The 23,182-nt window shown below is 41.8% G+C and overlaps 1 protein-coding gene across 5 annotated transcripts in view; it reads right to left on the bottom strand.

The window, feature by feature from the left end:
* Positions 1-23,182, bottom strand: part of LOC105938553 (CUGBP Elav-like family member 2) — a 37,173-nt gene extending 13,991 nt beyond the window's left edge. The window contains exons 1-4 of one of the 5 annotated variants that reach the window (XR_004932891.1): positions 22,381-23,181; positions 7,205-7,395; positions 2,307-2,389; positions 708-756 (exon numbers count right to left, since the gene is read on the bottom strand). Coding sequence is in view for 4 of the 5 variants with exons in the window: in XM_036147674.1 (XP_036003567.1) it covers positions 708-756; positions 2,307-2,389; positions 7,205-7,395; positions 22,381-22,493 (436 nt within the window). In the remaining variant the exon portion in view is untranslated. Of the gene's footprint in view, positions 1-707; positions 757-2,306; positions 2,390-7,204; positions 7,396-18,304; positions 18,620-22,380 lie in introns of those variants that run through there. The other 4 variants (XM_036147674.1, XM_036147683.1, XM_036147677.1 and 1 more) reach the window with 4 other exon arrangements.

Genomic DNA, 23,182 nt, shown 5'->3' with positions numbered 1-23,182 from the left:
CTGTTTAGTGTAGATTGAGAATTATGAAACCTTTACTGGATCGATGAAAACAAAAAAGTATTTAAAAAGATTTGTTGGTATAATGACCACCCTAGACTGACATGAAAACCACAATATACAAACAGTCCAACTATGGTCTGAAATTCTGCAGATTCTAGGTTTACATTTTAATGTTAAAAACTTAAGGGAGGGGATTCCTAGTTTTTTTCTTTTTAAATATTGTTAAAATGTTATTTCTGTGAGCTGAACGCACCATAAAACGTGTTTCTGGGGTATATTTACACGAGTAAGGGGGAAGAGCCAAAGCCTGACAGGATGCCACCTTTTCCACCTTGTGTCCACCGTGGCGGCAGAACGCAACATTAGTACAGAATAAAATGGTTTTCAAAGGTGTTTAGTTTCCCATCAAATGCAGCAGGCCAGCCAGAGCCTCATTTTAAAAACTGAAAATGCTTTTCCCCACATCGTTTTCTACTAGTATTGCTTTTGTAAAGTTTTTTTTAAACTAATCTTTAGCCATTAATGCTTTTACTTGACACTTTTGGGGGCTGGGTTAAACCAAGGACAGCTGACATTGAAGACCGACAGCCTCAGTACATTGTCTCTTTCCCCTTATTAGGAAAAAATAAATAAATAAACAAACAAGTTTTTCCCTTTGTCTAATCCTTTGGGGCTTGTTTCTCCACATTTCAAATAAAGCCACCTACCACTTGTTTTCTCGCTGTCAGCAGGTTTCATCTGGATAGGATGATGCATCTGTGGGGAAGGAAAGTAATGATTAAGACGCAGTCAGTCATCAGCATAAACTATGCAGACATTGTTGCAGTCTCATCACATAGGTCTCATAACTTCCCACATCTTTGAGCCGGCATCGGGTTTTGTTCTGTAACTTTAAGACCACGATACACCACTTTGAGATCCAGGGGGCAAATGTCTATGCTGCCGGGCGATATCAAATCTCCAGTATCCAATTTCTCTCCCGGCTGTAGTGTTGACTGGGGACTGAACTTATTGATCCTTCTTGCCCACTTCCTTCATCTCCAGAACAATTCAGAAATATGGACAAGCATACTACTTTAGCATTCATTTAATATGGATGATAAGTTTTAGAACCTAAAATAAATCCCTAACGCCATCTGATCCTAAACAAATTAGACAGGAGCGGCCAATCTTGGATGTGAACAAGCTAATTTTAGCCAGAACAACATCAAGACGCTGCTCATTCTCGATCTTATTATGAAAGAAACGTGGAGGCAGGACAAATGCAGCCGGATTTGTCATTTCACATTCAGTGAACACCTTCATCTAAAGACAACCTAAAACCAATATGCCTATAGAGTATTTACATACCGAGATGAAAGGAGACGCACCCAGGCATTAGATGCCTGAGCACGTTGTACTTGAGAAATGGTGGGTTTGTTTTTGACGAGAGCTAAAGGGAAGCGACAGATGGCCAGCTCAGTGTGGGTACCAGCTAGCGTCAATGACCAAGCAGAGCGCTGCGCAGAAGGGAGAGACGGCAGTAAAACTGAAACGAGCTCTTCCACCGCGACACAAAGCAAACTCGGTCACACCTGCCTAAATGCCAGTAACAGTAGGACCAGGGATTGACATTTGAAGCACACCATTTGAAATGTCGAGCTGATGGATGGTCTTCCAGTGAAGAGAGCCACAAACTATACACTCGGCCTCGAGGCTCATTCATCAACGCGGTTCGATACGCAGCTATAAGCTTCCTGAAAAGTGGCTCCTCTCAAAACAGGCTGAGCTACAGTTTTAAAATCGACACCTGGACTTGTCTGGTATAGATTTAATTGATCGGAAGGCGTCATTTAGTCCGACCTGCAGGCGTGACAGATTTGTAGCTTTTACAAGCCGTTGCTCTTCCTCCGGTTGAGCGGGTGCAATCTCACTGGACTACTCAAATGAAAACATGGGACCACTCGGGGCAAGCAGCCTATAGTTTTTAGACTTCAACTCGCACCCCTTTCACTTAGAGAAATGAAAACATACACAGACATCAATGATTCATAAAGAGCAGCCTTTTTCTAACTTGCTCCACTTAGTGGTGATTAAGCAGCATGTCTGGATGAATGATCAGCAGCATGGCCAAACGCTCTTTAAATCACACGTCACGTGTGTCTGTGTTTAACTCAGGACAGTCCTGTGTGTGATGTTACACAGAGGGGTTGATATTTTTCCAGGGTCACACATGCCTTCGGTGAACCGAGAGCTCATTACTGACCAGTGTGCGGCTTTACCGGGGAATGGGGGGGCTAAAAGCATCCCATGCTGTGCTTACTCACCCCACTTAAGGTCTTTATGTTGTGCAGTGCATTCTGGGCCTCCAGTGCAGCTTTTCTTGTATAAAAAGTTACAAAACAGCATCCTGCAGAGTGGGGGGAAAAATAACAAAAAACAGGGGAAGGGGAGAGTCGGAGACAGAAACGACATTAAGCGCACAGTACTACAAAAAAAAAAAAAAAAACTACAGAAATTCAACATCACAGAAATCAAACTTTCAGGCAAGAATGGACTAGTTAGAAGCTCAAAAATCCAATCCTTTCACATAAAGCTACGCTAACATCACTACTGGTGTAACCAATCAGAATTAGCCATGTTGGGTCTCAGTGAAGCATTTAAGGAGTCAGAGAAAAGCTGTTTGAAAGAAATCCAGCAGATAACAGGAAGGCAGCAGGCTACACTATCCACATTACACACCAATATAAGATGGTTTAAAACATTACATTTTCTTTGTTTTCCTTTAAAGTCTGATAAGGGAATAAACAAACATCACAAATCAAACAGTTTATTACAGCTTTAGACAAAACATTTAGATATGTCATTTATTGTGGTAAAGTTGATATTTACATTTGACTATTGTCCAGACAGATTTTGTAGAGTACATTAAAATCTGAACAAGCTTAAAGGAGCAGTGCACAGATTTAATGGTCAACTTTCTTTCCTCCAAACATGCCCTTATAATTGTCCAACAAGTAAAATTAGTTTTCCTCCATTTACCACAGTAGCCTCATTTTAACTTGTCGCCAAAGGGTCAGACGTCTGCTAAAACTCTGCAACTTGCGCTATGCTCCTTTAAAGAATAAACCAAATTGAAGAAATGCCCTTAACTTCTGAACTGACCAGTTAAATGTGGCTGTATAGACCAATGCATCATGGCCGAAACATTTTCACCCATAACATTTAATAACATTTTATTTGTTGTATGACTTTTTTCTTCAACAATTTACTTCCTGTTAAGACTACAAAATTAGAACTTTTACAGTATAAAAAAGGTCTAAGTCTTTGCAGCCATCTTGGATTTTTACATTAAACTACCACCAGCCACCTGCAGTACTTAGATCCTCCAGAGATAACAAATACAGAATTATTTTTAGCAAGTTTTTTTTTAAAATCTACTTTATTAAAGGTGGTGGTGGTGGTTATAAAAATATAATTGTTGTTTTAAGGTTAAAAGATTAACAAGTGGTTTTACAGGAACTGTCCTCAAAAGGTACACAGCCCGTCATCACCTCTGTTCCTGCTAGAAATAAATGATATACAAATAATCAATTATATATAAATAAATGTATCTTGTAGTTTATGAAGAGCTTGAATGATTAGACAGCTCAAGCCTTTTATTGAAAAAGAGCAGATTGAAAATCTAAATTACAATGATACATTTCTCTGAAATGGTTACCATGTATAAAATTTGCTAAGATAATGGAAGGCAGCAATAGTGAGACTGTGCACAATGACCACAAGTTAGAGAGGACTGCCATGGCCAGAGAGATGACCAGCGTTGGCAAGCTGTCAGAAACTGATTCACAGTCGATGGGTCCAAACGGTGCCGGCGAGCCGCAGCAGAAAAACAACATGTTTGGCAAAGTATTTCAGCATTATGCAAGAATCAAACCAAAAAAACAAAATGCACACGAGGCACGAAAAGAGCACAAAGAGACCAAAGAGAGAAGGAGCAAGACGCTAGATGGTGGAGGAGGGGCATAAAGAAATGAGGAGCAGGGTGAAAAATATAAAAAAAAGCCCCTCATCCTTCCGTCCCAGTAGACCGCCAGTGGCGTTCCAGCCTGTCAGTTTCACTGGGTTGGGGAAGTGGAGCACTGCAGCGTCTCTGACCTACATAGTGTGTATTATTCTGTTACTGGAGCTCCCAGGCTGTGGGGAGGGCTGTTGAACTCTAATATGCATCAAGCTGCACTCTTTCACAACCAGCTCACAGCCCCTTTTCTCTTCTGCTTAGCCTGGACTCCAATTTGTCGGAGCCTAAATAAACCATCCAGAGAGGCATGAGAGTCAGATGATTTGTCATGACCTGCTCACAGTGCGACCTAAAAGCCATCAGAAACCTGAAGGGCCGTCGATGGATCTGTGAACGAACCGCAGCTACAGTGTAAACGAAAAAGTATAATCTGCATGACCATCCACATTGTAACAAACTAATGTATTTTATTGGGATTTTATGTGACAGACAGCACAAAGTAGTGCACGGTCTTATTTTTAAAGGCTGTTAAGGGTCTAAAACCATTTACAAGTTCTCACCTGGCCTATTCTAACATGAAAAGGCCTTAGATCTAAACCAGGGCTCCCAAACCCAATCGTGGTCCCTGGTTTTATCATAAATTCCCAATAAAATACACCCAAGTTTGTTGTAAAATAAAAAGATGTTAAAAGGTGGCATGCTACTTTAAAGTATTTATTTCTGAACCCCTTCCTCCTTGTAGGAAAAACAAAAATGAGTGGGCTTTATATTTTCTCACATTGTCAGATGCCAGTCGGCCATTATGTTTTGGGTGAAACCGTCGTGGCTTTTCACAGCAGCAGAAGGGGAGCGCTTCAGCGTTCAGTTTTATCACTGAAGGAAATTTTTCTCTCAGTGAGCAAAAAGACAGCTGTAATCAGGCCAGATTATCTATCAGAATAAATTAACATTTCATTATCATGTCAATGGGCTATCACAGCTGACAGAGTAAGGGAGTGGCTGATCTTAAAAGAGGCGCTTTGAACTCGCCCAATGAACTGCACTGAGGAGAGGACGTTTTCACAATCAAAGAGGCCAACAAGCTCCACCGTGTTTTTTTCTGCAAGAGGCAGCACCAGAACATTTGGTCAGGTGGAAAAATGTTGTTCACGCAAATTAAGGACAGATAAGGCACCCATGTATGTGTGTATTTAATGCAAGTAATTTAATAGTTTAAAGAAAAAGGACAAAAACTCAACACACTGCTGCCTCCAGGAACAAATGAAAGATCCACAACCATCAACATATTTTAATGGCCGTTTTTGGAACTAAGGATTTTTTTGTTTTTCAAGGATGTGTGTGTAAAGTTGGGTTGTTAAAATATTTCAATAGATACCAAAAATACTAATTATTCAAAGACACTCATTTGTGTCAAAAATATAAACTGACCCATTCATGTTTGTCCACACTGTGGCACATTTTCAGATTCAGCCCTTCTGCTCCCTCCAGGTCACCTGACCATAAAACCTGCTGCTGGGCGTTTTTACTCTGCCAACATGTGTTGTACAATACAGAAAAGCCAGGTGACCCTCTTTAGCCAACATGTCAAACACAAAACCAATGTTCAGAGGAACCTTCCCAATGGGGCAGAATGACTAGAAAAACTGAATTATCTATGCTAGCACTACAACACTGAGGTTTGAGAGCAACGTAAAAAGGTCAGTAAAGCTCCTGGATCTGCAACAGTGAAGTAGAAAACCTTCCAGGCGATATAAGCTAATGCTAGCTGAAAAAATATCAGCTTCAGCCCAATGATTGTGTCGGTCTGAACTCCGCTCATCAAGTTGCGCATCGCAGGGGTGCAGTTCAAAACAATGCGATTACTGCTGTACGAATCAACGCAGGAAAATGTTCTTCAGCTGACACAGGATACGTTGGAGCCGGACTGAAGCTGACAGAGCAGAAAAGCCTAAGAAAGCATAGCAGCTCTGGTTTATACCAAAGAAAATATGCTGCAAAATTACCATAAAGGCAGACGCTACACAGGGCTGCTGCTGGATACATTTGCATGGACCAGATTGCTGCTTACACTGTAAAAATGTGTTTACATTTGCGCCAGATCCATGTTTGTTGTTAAAGACGGTTTTAGTACAGAATGATCCTTCATTTGTCCCCAGTAGTAAAAACGTATTTGTATTGACAGCAAACAGAAGCACCTTGTTGCACAATAAAGACAAACAACTATAAAATATCTGCACGCCTGAATAATAGCTAAACACTTCAATATAGGATATTAACACAAACTAAATGTTACCTTGTCTACCGTTTTATCAAACAGGGAAGAGACATTTTAGAGATATTTCTCTAAACGTCTGAATTGCACAGTACCCATTTGTTTCAGCCTAATTAAAGAAGTTAAAATGTTGTCTTATTGTATTTGCTCTCCTCTTTTGCTCTTAACCAGAAAGTCTGGTGCCTTCAAAAAAAGTTGCCGCTGTATTTAATATCGGATCAAGTTTTGATTTTAGTACCGTGAAAAGCACACCAACAACATATCTATGTCTTATTTAGTCACTTTAGAGCAGCTCTACACTTAATTTCGCTCCATCAGCAAATGCTCCCATCATCAAGTGGAAGTATGAACAAAAAAAAAAAAAAAGAAAAAAAAAAGATACTTTGAAAGTTCTAAGAATGATGGTAAAAGCTATGGGCACAAATTGTATACATTTATACTTGAAAAAAAGTTATTTATAAATAAATGTAGATGTGATTAGCATTTGTAACTCAGGAGATAATGTATAAGTAGAGAACATTTGTATTTGTAATGAAAATTTGTGCCGTTTGGGAACACCTGACCACCAGCCAGGTAATAAAAACCAACTTGTTACCATCTACGTGTTCATCTTTAGATATAAATGCAAATTTTGGGATTACTTTTAGACCTCAAACTGATTGGACAGTGATTAGTCGACGTGGCCAATCAGAAGGCATCAGGAAGTAACTTATTCCAGGTATCAGCTTTTGGACAGCAGACCTTGACTTAATGTTCTGCAGTAAAAGAGGGAATACCTCTCAAATACAGATGAACAAACGACTGGTTGTTATCTGTTCAAACCGTTCGGGAAGACCTTAGATTTATCATTTGGTCAACGACTCAATTGGATTCTTCCTGTTCACCGAGGGGGAAAAAAAGCAGGAAATTAATAAAAATGCTTGCAGTCATACCTTTACTCTGGGGAGGATTCTGAGTTCGGTCACGGAGGATGTTGATCTGGTACACGGGTCCAAAGGGCTCAAAAAGTTCTTTTAGTTCTGTTTCTGTCCAGGACCGGGGAACCTGTCCCACAAACATCTTGATTGCGTCTGGGTCCGGCTGGTCCATGTGCTCCAGTGACCCGTTCATCTTGCTCCCGTTGCTAGGGGAAACAAAACGAAAGTGTAAATAGAAGTGGGTTTATGCAAAACCGCCAGAGTTTCAATCGCTCCTTCTTGCCGCTGCAAATACTTCTGCCGTGAAGCTCGAATGGGAAGTACTACGGTGAAACCAAACTAACATTTGTTTAACGATGACTTCATGGAAGGATCGCCAGAGACAACAGCTTCATCTTATGTTTGTGCAATGGCATCCATTTCCTCCCAGCTCAAAGTTTCCTGCCACTCAGGAAGCCCAATGAGGATCATCTGCTTCATGAAAGTGTTGCCCGTTGATCCATTTAGACCCAGTGATACATTACATAATAGGGTGTTGGTGTGAAAGGACCGAATCAATTAATAGATTCAACATTTATGATTTTAGAAGTAGATCAGAATAAAAAGAACTAAGCTAAAAGCAGCTAGTTCTTTAAAATGACCTCTCAGCAGATCCAACACATTTAATCACATCTTACCACATTTTGTGAGGCTTATTTTGCTGCAAATGTTGCAAGAAGTGGTTAACTTGCACAATAACTAAGACATTTTCAAAAGCTGGAAAATACATCCCACCACTCCCTTCCATTATTAAAACGCAAAAAGACTAAACCTCTGCTACAAAAGCATCCACCAAGCACCACCCATATGCACTTTGATGTATTAGAGATAAAAGAGTTAGGCACACGTCCCTTCATGAAGAATCTTGTAATTTATTCATTTTTTAGTGGATTCTACCACCAAAGAACCTGCAGCATATTTTTCTTATCTGCATTATAATCTTAAATGATCTTAACAGAATCAAACTCAGCAGGTCAGATCCCCCCCAAAATAAAAACACTTAACAGTGTCAAACAAATAATGCTAATGCACACAAATTCATTCGAGGATAAAGAAAGGGGGGGACAAGAGGTCATTGAATCCAATGGAAACCAGGATATGAACGATGACTTTACACAAACTTCTAACATCAAAAACTGAAAGTAAAATAAAAAGTTCAACCACAAAACGGTTCCACACAGACCTTTGGACACGAGCCATCCATCTTTTATAAATCGAGCCCAGCCGTTCGGCGGAAACGCCAAACTCCTTAAGGGACTTCAGCGACATGCTAACAAACCGTGGTTCAGTTCCTGTCCCTCTGAAATCCAACCCTCAGCCTCGGTAGAAAATGTTTTCTTCTTTTCCTCCTGGAGTCTGTCAATATTATTTTTCAAATCATGACGGAGCAAAGCTGTGGTGAAACAAAATCCGCTCCCCTGAAAAAGAGGTGCGCGCCCCGCCTCCCCTCCCAGCAGCTAGTAACAGCTACAAGAAAACGGCACTGCAGAGGTCTGAACCTCAACAAATGGCTGGTTAGCAGGCAGAGACGTAGCGGCGCATCTTCTCTTCAGGCGCTCTGGCGATGGTACAGAGTAACCTACAGCTTCTTCGCCACAGCAGGGGAACAATATGCGATTGTTACCCCATGCCGGAGAACACTATTCACCGTTCCTCTGCAGCACAATGGGCCGAGTCAGAGGGGATGCTTTGCAACGTGTCGAGGGTTTCGTCTGTGCAGGCCGCAGCCCTGGTGTGCAACACTATTCAGCGCCTGCAAAAAAAAAAGGGTCTTTCACGCCATTTTACTGAGGAGCTTTTGATCGAAACCTACGTGTACTGAGAGCAAACCTCTCCTGGACTGGATCTGTCAAAAGCATTTGAAGCACACTGATACACTGTTAACACGGAGTGGCTTTGATGTTCCATAATATCCTGAACCCACACATGTCTTTATAAAAAAACAAAACTGGTTAATCTCATTATTTCTCCTGTAGCATAATAAACACTCAGCAAATTAATACTTTGCGCATTTGAGCTCCATCTTTTAAATTGGTATCAACTATAGATGTTCAACTATTCCTTTATCACAGTCCGATATGATCATAAATAACAGACTAAGCACTAGAATCAGTCTCTGGACTGTAAAACAGGTCTTCATCAAATGTGTGGTTAAAGCGCAAGACGAACAAGAGGCTGTAATAATTCAGTCTTCAAACAGGGAACTGAAATGTCTGAAATGAAACCAGAGAAATTTAGACCATGTAATCACATTTGTGTTGGAACAGTCTACTTTCTCTAGTGTAGCGGTTAAGAGCAGCTTGGTTTCCAGTTTCAACATATAACACAACGTGTTATAAAAGCTAAAGTTTCAAAACCACTGAAATTTTGTGTTGCATCAGCCTTCTGGGGCGCTCCCCCTCCCCTACCTGTAATGCACAGCAAGTCAGCTGGCTATTACAGCAATAATAATTATAATAATATTAATCTTTGTCATTGCAACATACATACATTCCAATAAAATGGACCATGCTGGGGTTATGGACCCTTGCTCAGGGACCCAGAGGCAGTTTGCAGGGTTCAAACCAGGTACTTGCAGCCTTTTCAGAGTACAAGAGCTCGGCTTCAACCACGCTATGAGAGTTAGCATGTTTGTTAGTCAAATACTCAACTAAAGGTTCTTTCCTGGGGCCGATTAAACATTTACAGTCATTTAGTCAGAATCTCAGCTTTACAAGGAGGTTTTATCAGAAATCAAACATTTAACACATGAAACATGTTTACTTTGGCCCATTAGCAGTAGAGATTTGCAATTATGCTACCCATCCTTACTGTAGAAGCCCAACGGTGGTATGTACTAATACCTTGATAATGTTACTTTTACGTTTATACTGGTCTGCTCTTGGCTCAAAGAGATTATTGCGTACCGTTTAGTAGTATAGATGAATTCTCTTTTTAAAACTCAGAGACGGAGTGAGAAATTTCACTTAAATATTTGTACACAAAGCTTAAAAAACATTTAAAAGCGGGTGAAGAGCAGATCATTGATTAGACCCTGATCCCAAACCCTGCCCAGTACGGGTATATTTAATCAGAACGTATGCCTGGATAAATCAGAGGCTGCAGTGAATGCTGTGTTTAAACCTGCAACCAGGCCAGAGTCACATCTTAATGAGTGTTGTTGCTTACACTGACCACTTATCACATTAACTAACTAACATAATTTCAGCAAAAACTAGCAGGCTAACAGTCTATTACAAATTCATGCTCATAACAGTGCGCATCCGACAGACTGGAAAGAATTAGACTAAATACATAAATGCAATGCATTCATGCGCTGCAAGCTTGTTGCTTAACAGAAATGCTTTAAGAGGGTGTTAATAGGTTTTGATAAAGTCGTTTGGAAGAAATAAGCAGCATGGCGATATAATTTCCTGTCAATTAGCTGTAGGCACACACAAAGTTGTTGAATAAGTATCTTTATGACACTGTTGACTTTAGTAATCACCACAAGTCACACCGTCAGCGCCACATTCAACGTTACTGCTCAATTTCCTGATACCATACAACCACGAAAATGGTTCCCAAATATCCAACTTCAATTCAGTAAAGGAAAAAACAATGACTTTAAATATCAAGTCTAAATAAATGCAGTCCCTTCTAGTGGTTTTAGCACTGACCCAAACCTTTGTCTAGATCCAAAGCTCTGTTAGTGTCAAATTACGCAAAAAGGCTCTTTAAAAATGGGAAGTGTCAGGGTAATTGATCCATTTCCCTTTATGGTCTTCGGCAAGACGTCTTAGGATTGTTCATTTGCACGACGCGCTCCAGCAGCATTCGATCGATTTGTCTTTTGTTCGTAGTTTGTCTCTGTATGAATGGGATTCTGGTGTCACCCTGTCATGATTGGCGCGTTAAAGTTCAACGCCACAACTGATAATTTGTGCAAATGAAACTGCTGGACAGTGGCTTGTGTTAATTTCAGAGTGAAAAAGATCAGCATTGCAGGTTAAAGATGCATCCACTGATTTAATCATTATCAAAAAGTAGGGACTGTTTATTAAAGTGGATCTCCTATAAAGAAAAAATAATCATCTTTCAGAATGTTTTGTGCAAGATAAGATCCGAGGACATTTCGCCGTTATAGGAGGACAGTTCACTTAAATATAGACAGCTCGACCACAGCTGTCACAGGCAGAACGGGGTCTTTCACCAACGATCCAGTTCTGCGACAGTTCTACAAGCTCTAAGACGGCCTACAGCAGCTGGCCCGTCACCCAAAGCCGCAGTCAGGACCGTCAGATGTCTACTGTTGCAGGTCTCATAAAAGCAGAAGATTTATCTGGACCATGTGAGCGTTTGGGCTGCGAGCTTTGACCGCGCAACTATGCCAGGGACACCTCTGCTGCGCCCGCCACACAAAGAGCCATTCTGCCTGATTGTGCACATTATTTTAAAAGCTCAGCACATGTGTTTGGACATTACTCATAGCTAAACCATCAGCGATAGAGAAACAAATGTCACAATACTGTGGGTGTTTCCACAGAAACTGATGGAAACCAGTCTCAGTTTCCTACTCTACGTTATAAAAAGGTGCAATATTTCTGAAAAGCTGAATAACACCCAACAGCTTCCTGCTTATTTTCCAGTTCTGTATGCCACACTTATCCAGACTCAAATTTCTTTGTTTTGGACAATTTTGAAACCTTGTGATCGTCTGACAACATTCGCCTAGTTGCGTTTTATTATCTTTATGTTCTACAGACTATGCAATAATAATGCCTGTTTATTCCAATATGCAAGTGGGTTAAAGAGCCATTTGGCTACTTCTTGGCATCCTAACCAACTTCAATCAACTACATTTAGAAATCTTCGTCTAGAGCGTCTTAGACTAAAATAAAGTTCATGTTTGTGATCTTTCACTCCTTTTTGTATTTAACAACAGGAAACCCTGATCTACAGTGTGTTTAAAGGAGAGGGACTCTAGCTTTTCCCCTAAGAAGAATGCAATGTTCGCTGCCTGCAGACAGCATATTCTCTCCTGACGCACGGCACGCTGCTTTTAGCTAGCCGTGAACCTCATCATCAGTAACAGACCTAAAACAGACCAGCTGGAAACACGGGCAAAAATAGTAATAGCCACTACCATCAAAGACACAGTTACTTCAAATTATATACTCTTTCAGGAGATCATTATTCATCCAGAGAATTTCATAGCCATGTTACCTCAAAGCAGTTTGCTACTCCGAGAATTACCCAGAATCCTCTGCTGCTCAAAGCTAAATCCTGGGACATGGGACAACATCATCACCTGCTGTCTGGTCTGTACCTGCAGCCTGTTATGTCCCCCATGGACATTTCCAACACCCCCAACCCCTGACACATCTCCATGCGACCCTTAGGGGGCCACACCCCACAGTTTGAGAGCCAATGGCTTAAAGCGGCGGAGTCAAACTCCAGTTCTGGAGGGTCACGGTCCTACAGCTTTTAAGTGTGTCTGCTTCAAACACCTGACTCCAATATGAGCTCAATAGCAGAGCTTGACTGCCTCATAGTGATGTAGTTCAGCCATTTGAGTCAGGGACACATCTAGAAGTTGCAGGACACGAGCCTCAAGGATTTAAGTTTGAAACCACAGGTTTAAACGCTGTGAAAAGCCTCTTATATTGATCTCTTGGCTTTCCATCACTATTATATTTACATCAAGGCCACATCATAAATGTTTAACTTGATCATTTTGTTTATAACATTAAAAGACATTTTTCAGAAATTCAGAGGTTCAGCTTTTGGGTACTGTAATGGGGAATAATATCTGGTACTTTTTTAGAATTTATTTTCTCAAAAATTTATCCAGACTTAGAAAAAAGCTAAAGCTCAAATTTCAGATTTTTAACCCCGGTACTACTATCCATCTTTTAATATGAAGGTACTTGATAATGTTGCGGTATTATTGACCAAACTTTGTTTGCACATTGGAGAAACTGAAGCTGAGCCTATTTGCCTATGGTTGTTTAAGCATGACGGAAAAAGAAAGTGTGAATAAAATAGTTTCTGCTCAAAACCCAAAGAGGGTTTTCTTCCAAGAACGCTGTCCATATCAGTCGATTCAAAGAAAAAAGAAAAGTTACATTTAAAATCTGTGAAAATAAGAGTTTTCTCTGCCATAAAAGAAATTCTTATAAAAGGATCTTTGACAAGAATTTGTTTTACACGCTTGATATTATAATAATGATAAATAATAAATAATAATAATGACAGATTTTCAGTAAGAAAACAGGAGCAGGATTTACGAAACCCTTGATGCAGACTTGCTCTGACACATGTTTTGCAAAACAAACAAGCAAGAATGGATGTTGCTGCAGGCACTAAAGGAGAAAGAGGGACGTCATTTGATTTTTCATACCAAGTGGCTGAGCTAATCTGCGCTTTGTGGTCCCGATGAGAAATTAAGACATTTTCCTTCTAGTATCAACTCCAATTCAGCTGGAAATGGCCTAATTCCATTGTTGCATTTCCCCTGATGAAGACAGACGTGTTCAATCAGCCCCTGAACAGACTGCATGTTAACAGACGGCCAGCATCTGATGACAAGGCCAGGCCCATTAGCCACATAATCGCACTAAGTGTCCCTGGCGTTTATCGATGACGTTGCCAAATAAAAAGCTTTTGTGAACCAACAAACAGACAAAATACTAAGAATTCATTTCAATCTTTGGGTGAAACTTGGCTTCAGTGATGCAGCTCAGGAGACAAAGAAAAAAGTCAGAGCAGACTATATATTTGGTTTCAGGGTGCTGGCAGCCCTGACAGTCAGTCATCCATGACAAAAAGCTCTGACAAAAATACAAAAATTAAATACAGAACTCACTTTTATTCTCTAGCTTCCAAAAAAATGTAGTTACCTTTAAACAAACTGCATTTGTAAAATCTATAATCTTGGCTCACATCAAAAAAGACAAAAACGTGGTTTCCATTTCAAAATTTGATGCGTTTTCTGGACTCAATTCTGGGGAATAGTTAAGGACTGTTTTGCTTATTTTGGCATCTGGATAAATTTAAATGAGTTAAAATATGTAATACTAAACAAAATCTGAACTAGAATTAAACACAGATTCCTAGAAAAGTGATCAGTTATGCCTTCATGTTGCAACATCCCAAAAACCAAAGATCTCAATGCTTTCAAATCTAAACCAAATAGTTTAAGAGGATCAAGTTTAAAATCTAGAGGCCATGAAAATGTTTGTCTTTTTGAATTTTTGAGAGGGATTGTTTATCTGTTAGTAACACAAAAACCAAATGAATCATTTTACAGGGCAGAAACCGAAGTTTCAATGTGGCAAACCCAAAATGAGGGTAATCGTCTAATTAGCAACGTAATAACCTACTTTTCTGAAAGTCAACATTTTGTCCTCTAGATAAAAGAAATTATTACTAAAAAAGAAAAAAAAATCCAACTTCAATACTGAGTTTATACATTTCTCCATAGGCGTAGGAAACAGGAATCAAATGCTACACTGTGACAGCCTAAGGAGAAAGAATGTAGTCACGTAGTTACAAGAAATTCAGCAAACGCAACGAGTTTTCCTCCACGAATGAACCCAAGACTTGCTTTCCCCTGTTGTCACATGCTTTATTATCCATTCAGTCAGGGCTCCGCTTGACTTGTTTGCTCAAGACGCTCTTAAAAACTCAACAGCTGACCCCACTAAATGCGAGCAAGACACTAACCTCCCGATCACAGCCACACTGACCCCAACTTTTCATAAATAAAAGTGTTTACACAGTCATGCACTTCATGTATACTCTTACTTGAAATACCTCTGGTCTAGATATTAATGCAAGAACAGAAAATACTGAGCATTCATGAGCTTATTGGGCGCATTTCCTTTTGCGCAATAATTCCCCCCCTGATATTTTTTGTTGGCAAAGCTTGCAGAAGAATTTGGTCTTCGATCAACCCCTCCGTAAACACAGCAGACATGATTACGAGCGTTTCAAAGCGGTGCACGTGTCCCCGGCCTTGTAATTACAACCTCAAACACAAGCAGCAGGACAGAAAAACAGGTGACAAACCAGATCTGAGCCCTACTCATTTTCTGGCTTTTAGTGTCTGGTTAGATAAAAGCTGTCCTTAAGACCCCCCCCAAGACAAGGAGGAAAGATCAGCTAGCCCAGAAGGCTCCCGTACTCTGTGCCAAGACCATTGCCTTCAAACTGATCAACAGCTCACCATCCAGAAGAAAAAGGATTACAGTGTCACTTAGTTCACTGACATAGCATTATGGCTCTGCTGGCTGCCAAAGGATCATGTCTAAGCCCTGACATCCACCCTTACTGTCAACAACCAGTCAGACAAATCAATTAAACGCAGCCTTATCAAGCTGTAATCACCATTAGAAGTTCTGCAAATAAGATCCTCTGGGGGAAAAATGCGAGCACAAAAAAGAAAGAAAACTATGTAGTTGAATATTTGTACAAAGGAACTTGGACTTTTGATAAGTTGACACTATATGTGGCTGAAAAACAGAGCCAAAAATCTTGGGGCAACCTATCAGACGATAGAACCAATTATAATCAATAAAAAAGTGAAACAATGAAGGCCATTACACTGTTATATACAAATCAAGACGTCTCTTTGCCAACGGAGAAAAGCCATGCCGTCATTCTAGGAAAAAAAGCTGCACCCTTAAAAAGAATAGTTCAGGTTTATTTTTAAGTGATCAGTAATAGTTCTTACAGCAGTAGAAAGTTTTATCGCCACAAGCTTATAGAGAAGTAAAGGAATCCTGAGGGGAGCAGCTGATTATGAGCCCAACAAGATAATTTCCAGGGAACTACAAGACCCAGAAAAACCCAGGAAGGCATTAACTTTGGTATCTTTGAAGCCACTGCACAACTAACACCCTGAAACACAATCCAAGGTTTCCCCCTTAGTCGACTTAGAGCAGACTGACGGGTCAGAGCTGATCAGGCGGCTTGATGCAAATTATTTTAAATCTTAGTTATTACTGCTTCAAAGTCAGATTGTCACATTAATATTACCGCCTGCCTTTTGTCAAATTTCTTGCAATGTAAACATTTTATTGGTCATCTGTGCGGCTGGCTTCCATTTCCAGATCACCCGTGTGAAAAGTCATCTTGATCTCTAGTTCACCTGATTAAATAAAAGGTTTAATAGAAATTTTAAAAGACTACAGCTGCCAGTCTCCACCAGCATAGGTGTAGAATAGCAATTTGGACAAAATTCGCCTGAAGAGATTCTTGAGTCTTTTGTGAAAGTTTAAATAATTGACATCCCACTACTGAATATAGCTGAAACGCTCAGTTTTTAGTACGAGTCGTCTGAAATTGCTAACAATCAGCTAAAATGAGGGAGGTGCTTTTAAACCTCCCTCTAACAGGCAAAGGAACCATTAGGGTTGTCACAAAACTTAAAGTCACCAGCATCACGGTATACACAGGCTTACAAGTTAGTTTCAAAATTGCACAAATATTCCTTTATACCGCTCCTACAGTTTAAAGTCCTTTAATCGATATGCCAGAGAAAGCGTCTGAAGCTTTTTCAGCGGTATATGGAGCAGCACATCGCTGTCCCTCTCCCACCTGTTGCTGTGCACTTGCGGTCTGTGGGATGAGAATTAAAAAATGGCTACTCCACTTTTCCCGTCTTATACAAAGGCAAACATGATTTCTTTGGGGAAAATTTCCAGCTGCATAAAAACAAAAAAATGAATTCTATTTACACTTTCCTGTTTTAAATAGATCATGCTATAGGTTTTTGATTTAACTTAAATACCACCATACTCATATTTTTACTCACGGTTATTGTACAGCAACAATGTCCATTTTAAATGAAACGCACCAAATAGAAGCACAACTTAGGAAGTTCTGCCAAAATCTGCCGCTATTAGTGTTTCTTACATAAAAGCAGTCTTTTAGTTATGCGCCTTTACTTTCCAGGAAAATGCATCTTATGAAATTTTAACGAAACTGAGAATGAACTACAAATACCATAAGGCACGGGTTAGTACGTGATTCTCACGGGACAAATGGCCTTGTGTAAAAACACCAGTTTAGCAGCTATTGCTACTTCTGCATAGCAACAATTATTACAGCAGGGTTAAGAGTAAATGTGCATCCCTTAATTTTTAAGGAGAAGTTGCTCAACTTCCATACCCCCCACCCCCTCTTCCCCAAACAAATTAGGCAATGTTTCTTTGCACCCAGCACCCCCAAAACCCCCTCTTGTTTACAAACTCTTTCACAAGACTCGCGTTAATGGCTCAATAATGTAGCAAACCACGTGTTTTCTGCCGTTGAGGACTCGCGTTTCAACATGGACGTTGACAGCCATGTCTGCTCGACACTAAAAAAAAAAAGCGGCGTCAAAACAGGTTTCAACTCAATGCAGTTCTGGAGGAGAAGAGGAAATAAAACAACACTAAAGCCTGTCAGAAAAACCGAGTTAAAGCTGTCGACGAAACTCGGCCTTAGAGAGTGATATTAATTAAAACACCGACCGTTTCGGTTAAGCCCTCGGAGCCCGCTTCTTGGCTGCACAGCGCAAGGCTCGGAGCACGAAGCTGGTGCTGCGTTTGTTCAGTCACAGAAGCCCACATAGATAAGGAGACACTATTTGGACAAGCTGCCCCGGGTTGTTTTTCTCAACTGATACCGGAACGTGTGATTCTCCGGAAGCACATGTCAGTTGACTCCGCTGCGCCTCGCGCGCACGGCTAACTGCGTTTATTCTTCGACCCAAAAAAAAACACATTTTAGCACCCCCACCCCAAAGAAAAAATAAATAAAACAGCACAGGTCCCTTTTTCTTGGAAATGGTTGCATTCCCCCCACGACTAAACCCCGTTTGCCCACCTGTTTGTATTCGCCAAAGTTTAAACGGCGAAGTTTAGAGTGCAGGTGAGCGGAGCCCGTCAGCGCTCAGACCGTTAGCAACGTTAGCATACCAGGAAGCTAGCGTTAGCCCCAACTGTGTTGTCCCTCCCTCCTACTAAAAAAAAAAAAAAAAAAAGAAAAACACCGAGGGCTTCTCGAGAACCGAAGACGCGACATAAATCGATTCCCCGAGCTACTTACATTGTGTCGCTCGAAGTCATTAACCGACTTTCGGCGAGGGGCAGGAAATCTAGGTTGTACGTCGAAGTCATGGCTCGGAAACAGCGTCGAACAATGAGAGAAGCGACGCCCGCACAGAGCAGAGCGAGAGGCTGAACTCCTGCGAGACGACGAGAAGACGAAGCGGAGCAGGTGCGGGGAGGGGGCGTCTTCTTCTTCTTCTTCTTCTTCAAAGCTGAGAGAGAGAGAGAGGGGAGGAGGAGTGTGTGTGGGGGGCAACCAGCGTCCGCCTTGTTTCTCCCTCGTCTTCCGAGTGAAATAAACTCGGGCAAGGCGAGCTGCTTTCTGTCTCTGCTCGCCGAACTGCAGCAAACCAGAGGCGTGGCCAGAGCCAGGAAAAGTCTGCAACCACGCCGCCAGCAGCATCTCTGACCCCCATAGAAAATTAATCTGCGCCCCACTTGGTGCTCCGTGGAGACTTTATTATCTATTACTGGCAGAAGAGTCGCTGCTGTGCTTCTGTGTCGAAAGATTTTCCACAGTCCCGAATAGAAATGACCAGCTTGACTCATATTCGCAGGGGTGTTATTGTAAATGATCAAAAAGGGGGGGCAAAGCTATTCTGGAGGTTTTTACAGAGACATGGAGAAGAAATAACACAGATGAGGAGGGGAAACTGCCTCTGGACCTTTTTCCTGCCTTCTTATAGCATTTAAACTTTGAATACATCTTCTCTGCACAGTCCAGACATCAACATCTGTCACCGCGATGAAACAGTGCTCAAACAAACAAACAAATTTAAAAAGCGTGGCATTCTTTTTGCATTTACACAATTACCCCCAACATAAAGTGTCGAGCCGCCGACCTTCAAAACTTGCTCTGAAATAAACAGCATCATCAAGGCCAAGGAAGTCAACAGACAATTGAAAGTTTAAAAGCAGGATTGGGTTGTGAAAGCACATCTCAGCCTTCTGACGTCGTCTATCCATCATCCAAATGTGTAAAGATTATGGCACAGCTGCAGCCCTCCCTTCCAAGGCCCGTGGTAACTCTGGAGGAGCTGCAGAGATCCACAGCTCAGGTGGGAGGATCTGACAGACCAGCTAGTAGACATGCTCTCCCAGATCTTGCCTTTATGTGTTGGAGCGTCCAGAAGAGAGCCACAAGCTGTCCGAGGAGCACATCAAACATATGAAAAAAGGAGGGTGGAGCCCTGGTCAGATGAGAGCAAAATGAAGCTGCTTTGGCATCTTAAAACGCCACGTATGGAAGAAAACTACCGTAAACACACCAGTGGTAAAGCATGGTGGTGGCAGCATCATACTGTGGGGAAACTTTTCTTCAGCTGGGTGAGGGAAGCTGTTGTGACTTAATGGGGAGATGAATGGAGGGTAAAGCTATAGAAAACCTGTCAGAGGCTGCAGCATAGTGGAAACCAGGCGAAAGGTTCACCTTCCAACAGGGCAACGATCCTAAACATACAGCCAGAGTTAGAATGGAAGGAGTTAGACACCAGAATCAGCCTTATTCAGCAGGTCTGTGCTAACAATTGAAGTAATTTGACTTGGGTCCCACTTTGCTGTCATCTAGCGCATACGTTAAAATGGCCTAGTCAAAGCCCAGTCCTAAATCCGATTGAGGATTCTTGGCAAGCAGATGATCTCAGACTGAGCTTGACCTATTTTTCAAAGATAGATGTGCTTAGCTGAGCGGCGCGGCCCAAAAACGTTTGTAATTGAGGCGAAGGGTGGTTCTACAAACTACTGTTTCATAACAAATTTGACAGTAAAATACATTTGAGTTTATTTCAGCAATATGAGGCGATGTGAAAAAAGTTCAAGGGGGTAATAGATGCTTTTGCAGGTAACTTTATAATGGTAATTAAATGCACTATGGTTGTATTTTGCAAATACTCTTGCAGCTAAAATGACAAAATTGATTCCACATCTGAAAACGGAGGAGTTTTAGACAAAGACGGATGGACCTTACTGTACCTGGGTGTTTAAACGATAAGGGGGCTGTTTGTGTGCTTCAGAACCACAACCACTGTACACCTCAGTAAAGCTGTATATTGAGCTTAGTTCTGATCTCAAAGGTCCAACCCGGATGTGATCTGATTCTCTTTGCTGGAACGAAAGGAAAAGCACTAAAAAAAAAAAAAAATGTAGATCGCACTGCTCTTGGTTTCATTATGATTGCTATTTTTGAACTTTTGATTGTGATTCAGGTTAATTGGGTTCTCATGGCGTCAATCAAAGCGTTAAAAAGTTTAGCGTTTTGTCCCTCTTTTCTTTTGCTTTTCCCATTTTTTTTACAAGGCCTTTATGTCAGTCACCCGGATTTTCCAGCTTGTTCTCTGGTTTACGTAGCAGAAAAGCCAAACGTGAAATAGCTGAAATGTAGTTTTTCTCGTCCGCCCTCCCTCCCTCCCGTGTCACAGGTCATATCCCCCTTTGTGCCGGTGCTGGGCTGTTGTTTCTCTGGGGGAGGGGGAGCCTATCTTTCTTTGTTGTGCTGGATTTGCTGGGCGAGGCCCTCCATACACGGGGGGGCAAATGGAAAAGGAAGGGGTGGAGGGGTGGAGGGGGGGCTGACGTGGGGTCGTTGTCAAGTGCAGCTCGCCACGGCAGAGAGACAGGAGGGTTTTTAGCCTAATTATCGAAGCATTCATTATTGCTCCGGCAGCTGCACGGTCCTGGAAATATTATTCATAGCAAGCGTTAAGAAACAGCCCATTTATGAAAGCCGACCTAATCCTCGTATCCATAGCAATTTCAAGGCAACCTGGCGCCGGCATTAAGCACGCTCTATTAAATAAATAGTGCTCATAAAGTGGTCGGTGTGGAGGATGTGCAAATGCAAACTATTCCGCCCTACGTTGGGGGAGAAGCCCACCATCCCGCGTGAACTAGCACTAAGCTTGCAAGGGGCTGCTATTAAAAGGTTGTGCAAACCTCTCTTGAGAGTCAGGTTTCATCAAGATGGAGGCTGGATACGATAATGTAAACCCATTTGGAGCGTCCACATATTATCTTCTATTTCTAGGAGGAGGCGGCGGTGGTGGCGGTGTGTGTGTGTGGGGGGGGGGGGCATACAGTGCAGATTTTCTAATTCTGTTTGGCAGAGCATTTGCTTTTCCATGAGATGTCTATTTTGAGTTGATGCCACAGAACCCCCCCCCCCCCATCCCAACGTTTAGTTGCCAGCACCTTCTAATACTTGTTTCTTAATCTCAGATTATTACTACTGTAATCCCATCTTAATCTTCTCCGTGCAGCCACGCTTTTGTTGTTTACATCAAACACGTCCCGCAGCAGAAAAGCCCGTCGTCAGCCCCTGTGCATTTAATTTCGCTCCACTTGATCGCAAACCGCAGGGTGTAAAAATAGGTCAGCTTCAAGCCCTGACAAACGACATCAGCGCCGAAAACATCACTTCTTCTTCTTCTTCTCTTTCCTCTCAACTCTGCCTTTTTATGAAATTATATGAAGGACGGCTGAAGGGTTCTCAAAATGGAGAGGGTTAACTGCATCTTGTGATGCCTGATGAAGGGATGCTGCTGATTGAGCCCCCGGCTCGAGCCTTTTCCCTTCACTTCCTACCATTTCCATGGAAATGTTTCCTCTTATTTACAGGTAATTTATATTTTTTTAGCTGTTTTATACAGACTCTGAGCAGCAAGGCCACTGCTGATGTCATGTCCATCACTGACACATTCATCTTCTGTTGCTTTATTTATATCTCTCGAAACTATTAGTCGCCGAAGAACTTTAAATCGGGTGCTCTGATATTGGGATGTAATTTAAATTAAATTAGATTTAAAACAATTTTTTCCTGGGTGACAATTAGTTGACTAAAAAAAAGCTAAACCCAGTATAATCAGGCAGATGACACACACACACACACACACACACACACACACACACACATTTGTGGAAGCACCAACAGAGAGACCATCCTGCCTACAGATGAACGCTCAACTGGAAACAATACATCCTGTGAGAAGATCCAGCCCAGACAAAGAGGCAGTCCAAATACAGACCGCTCCACAAAAGCTTATCCAAAACTGAGCGAGGGGGGCCAGCCCCGAAACGTACCTCATAGACAGGTCCTCGGTCCTGACAGAGATCCCGGCCGCAGAGGGGGGGCAGCGCATGCTGTTGGCATACAGACTCTGCACCAGGGCCAGCTCAGAGGAGTGCTCCAACATCGGTGCTCTGGAGAAGAAAATCCAACTGGTGCAATGGAGACTTTTTAGTTTTTTTTTTGTTACTCTTTCCGCTCTTTCCTCTATCTGTGTGATTCCTTTTCCTTTATCTGTCTCCCACCCACTCTTTCTCCTTGCTTCAGTGCAGCAGAGCAGCACCCACCCCCTTTCACTGACTGTGGTGGCTGAAATAATCCTCTCTGACAGCTCATCGTGCGCTAATGCATTGTGCCGCCTGCGGCAGCCCCGGCTCTCGCGGGCTGTGGAGCCGTGTCCATGGCAGCACTCTTGCACTAATAGAAACTCATCTTTTGGAGGAAAAGCTTCAGAATATTGACCATGGGCGATGAATTCCCGCTGTCAGCTGGGAGGAAACATCGCCCGAGACTTCCAGAAGATCTCATCCAGGCCCGTTCCTGGTTCTGTGACACATTTCTGTGGATCCAGTTTGAAACAGCGGCATTGATGATGGCCAACAGCAGAGCAACTGCATTCGACAAACTTCGCATTATAACTGATTTAACCATTCTGCGTACAAATAAGGGATCTGTGTAAAATAGTGACATTAAGCTTCCCCATGCACTCTCCCCATTGGTCAACTGATAGTGAGGAGCAGTGCTTTGCATCGACGTGTTTTAATGGGACTTTCTGTGTTAGGCCACGACAAGGTAGCTCAAGGTGACGTGATAGAC

The sequence above is a fragment of the Fundulus heteroclitus genome, chromosome 2 (assembly GCF_011125445.2).
Source record: "Fundulus heteroclitus isolate FHET01 chromosome 2, MU-UCD_Fhet_4.1, whole genome shotgun sequence".
Classification (NCBI taxonomy): domain Eukaryota; kingdom Metazoa; phylum Chordata; class Actinopteri; order Cyprinodontiformes; family Fundulidae; genus Fundulus; species Fundulus heteroclitus.
The sequence above is the reverse complement of the archived record's forward strand: the minus strand, read 5'-3'. Positions and strand labels throughout refer to the sequence as shown.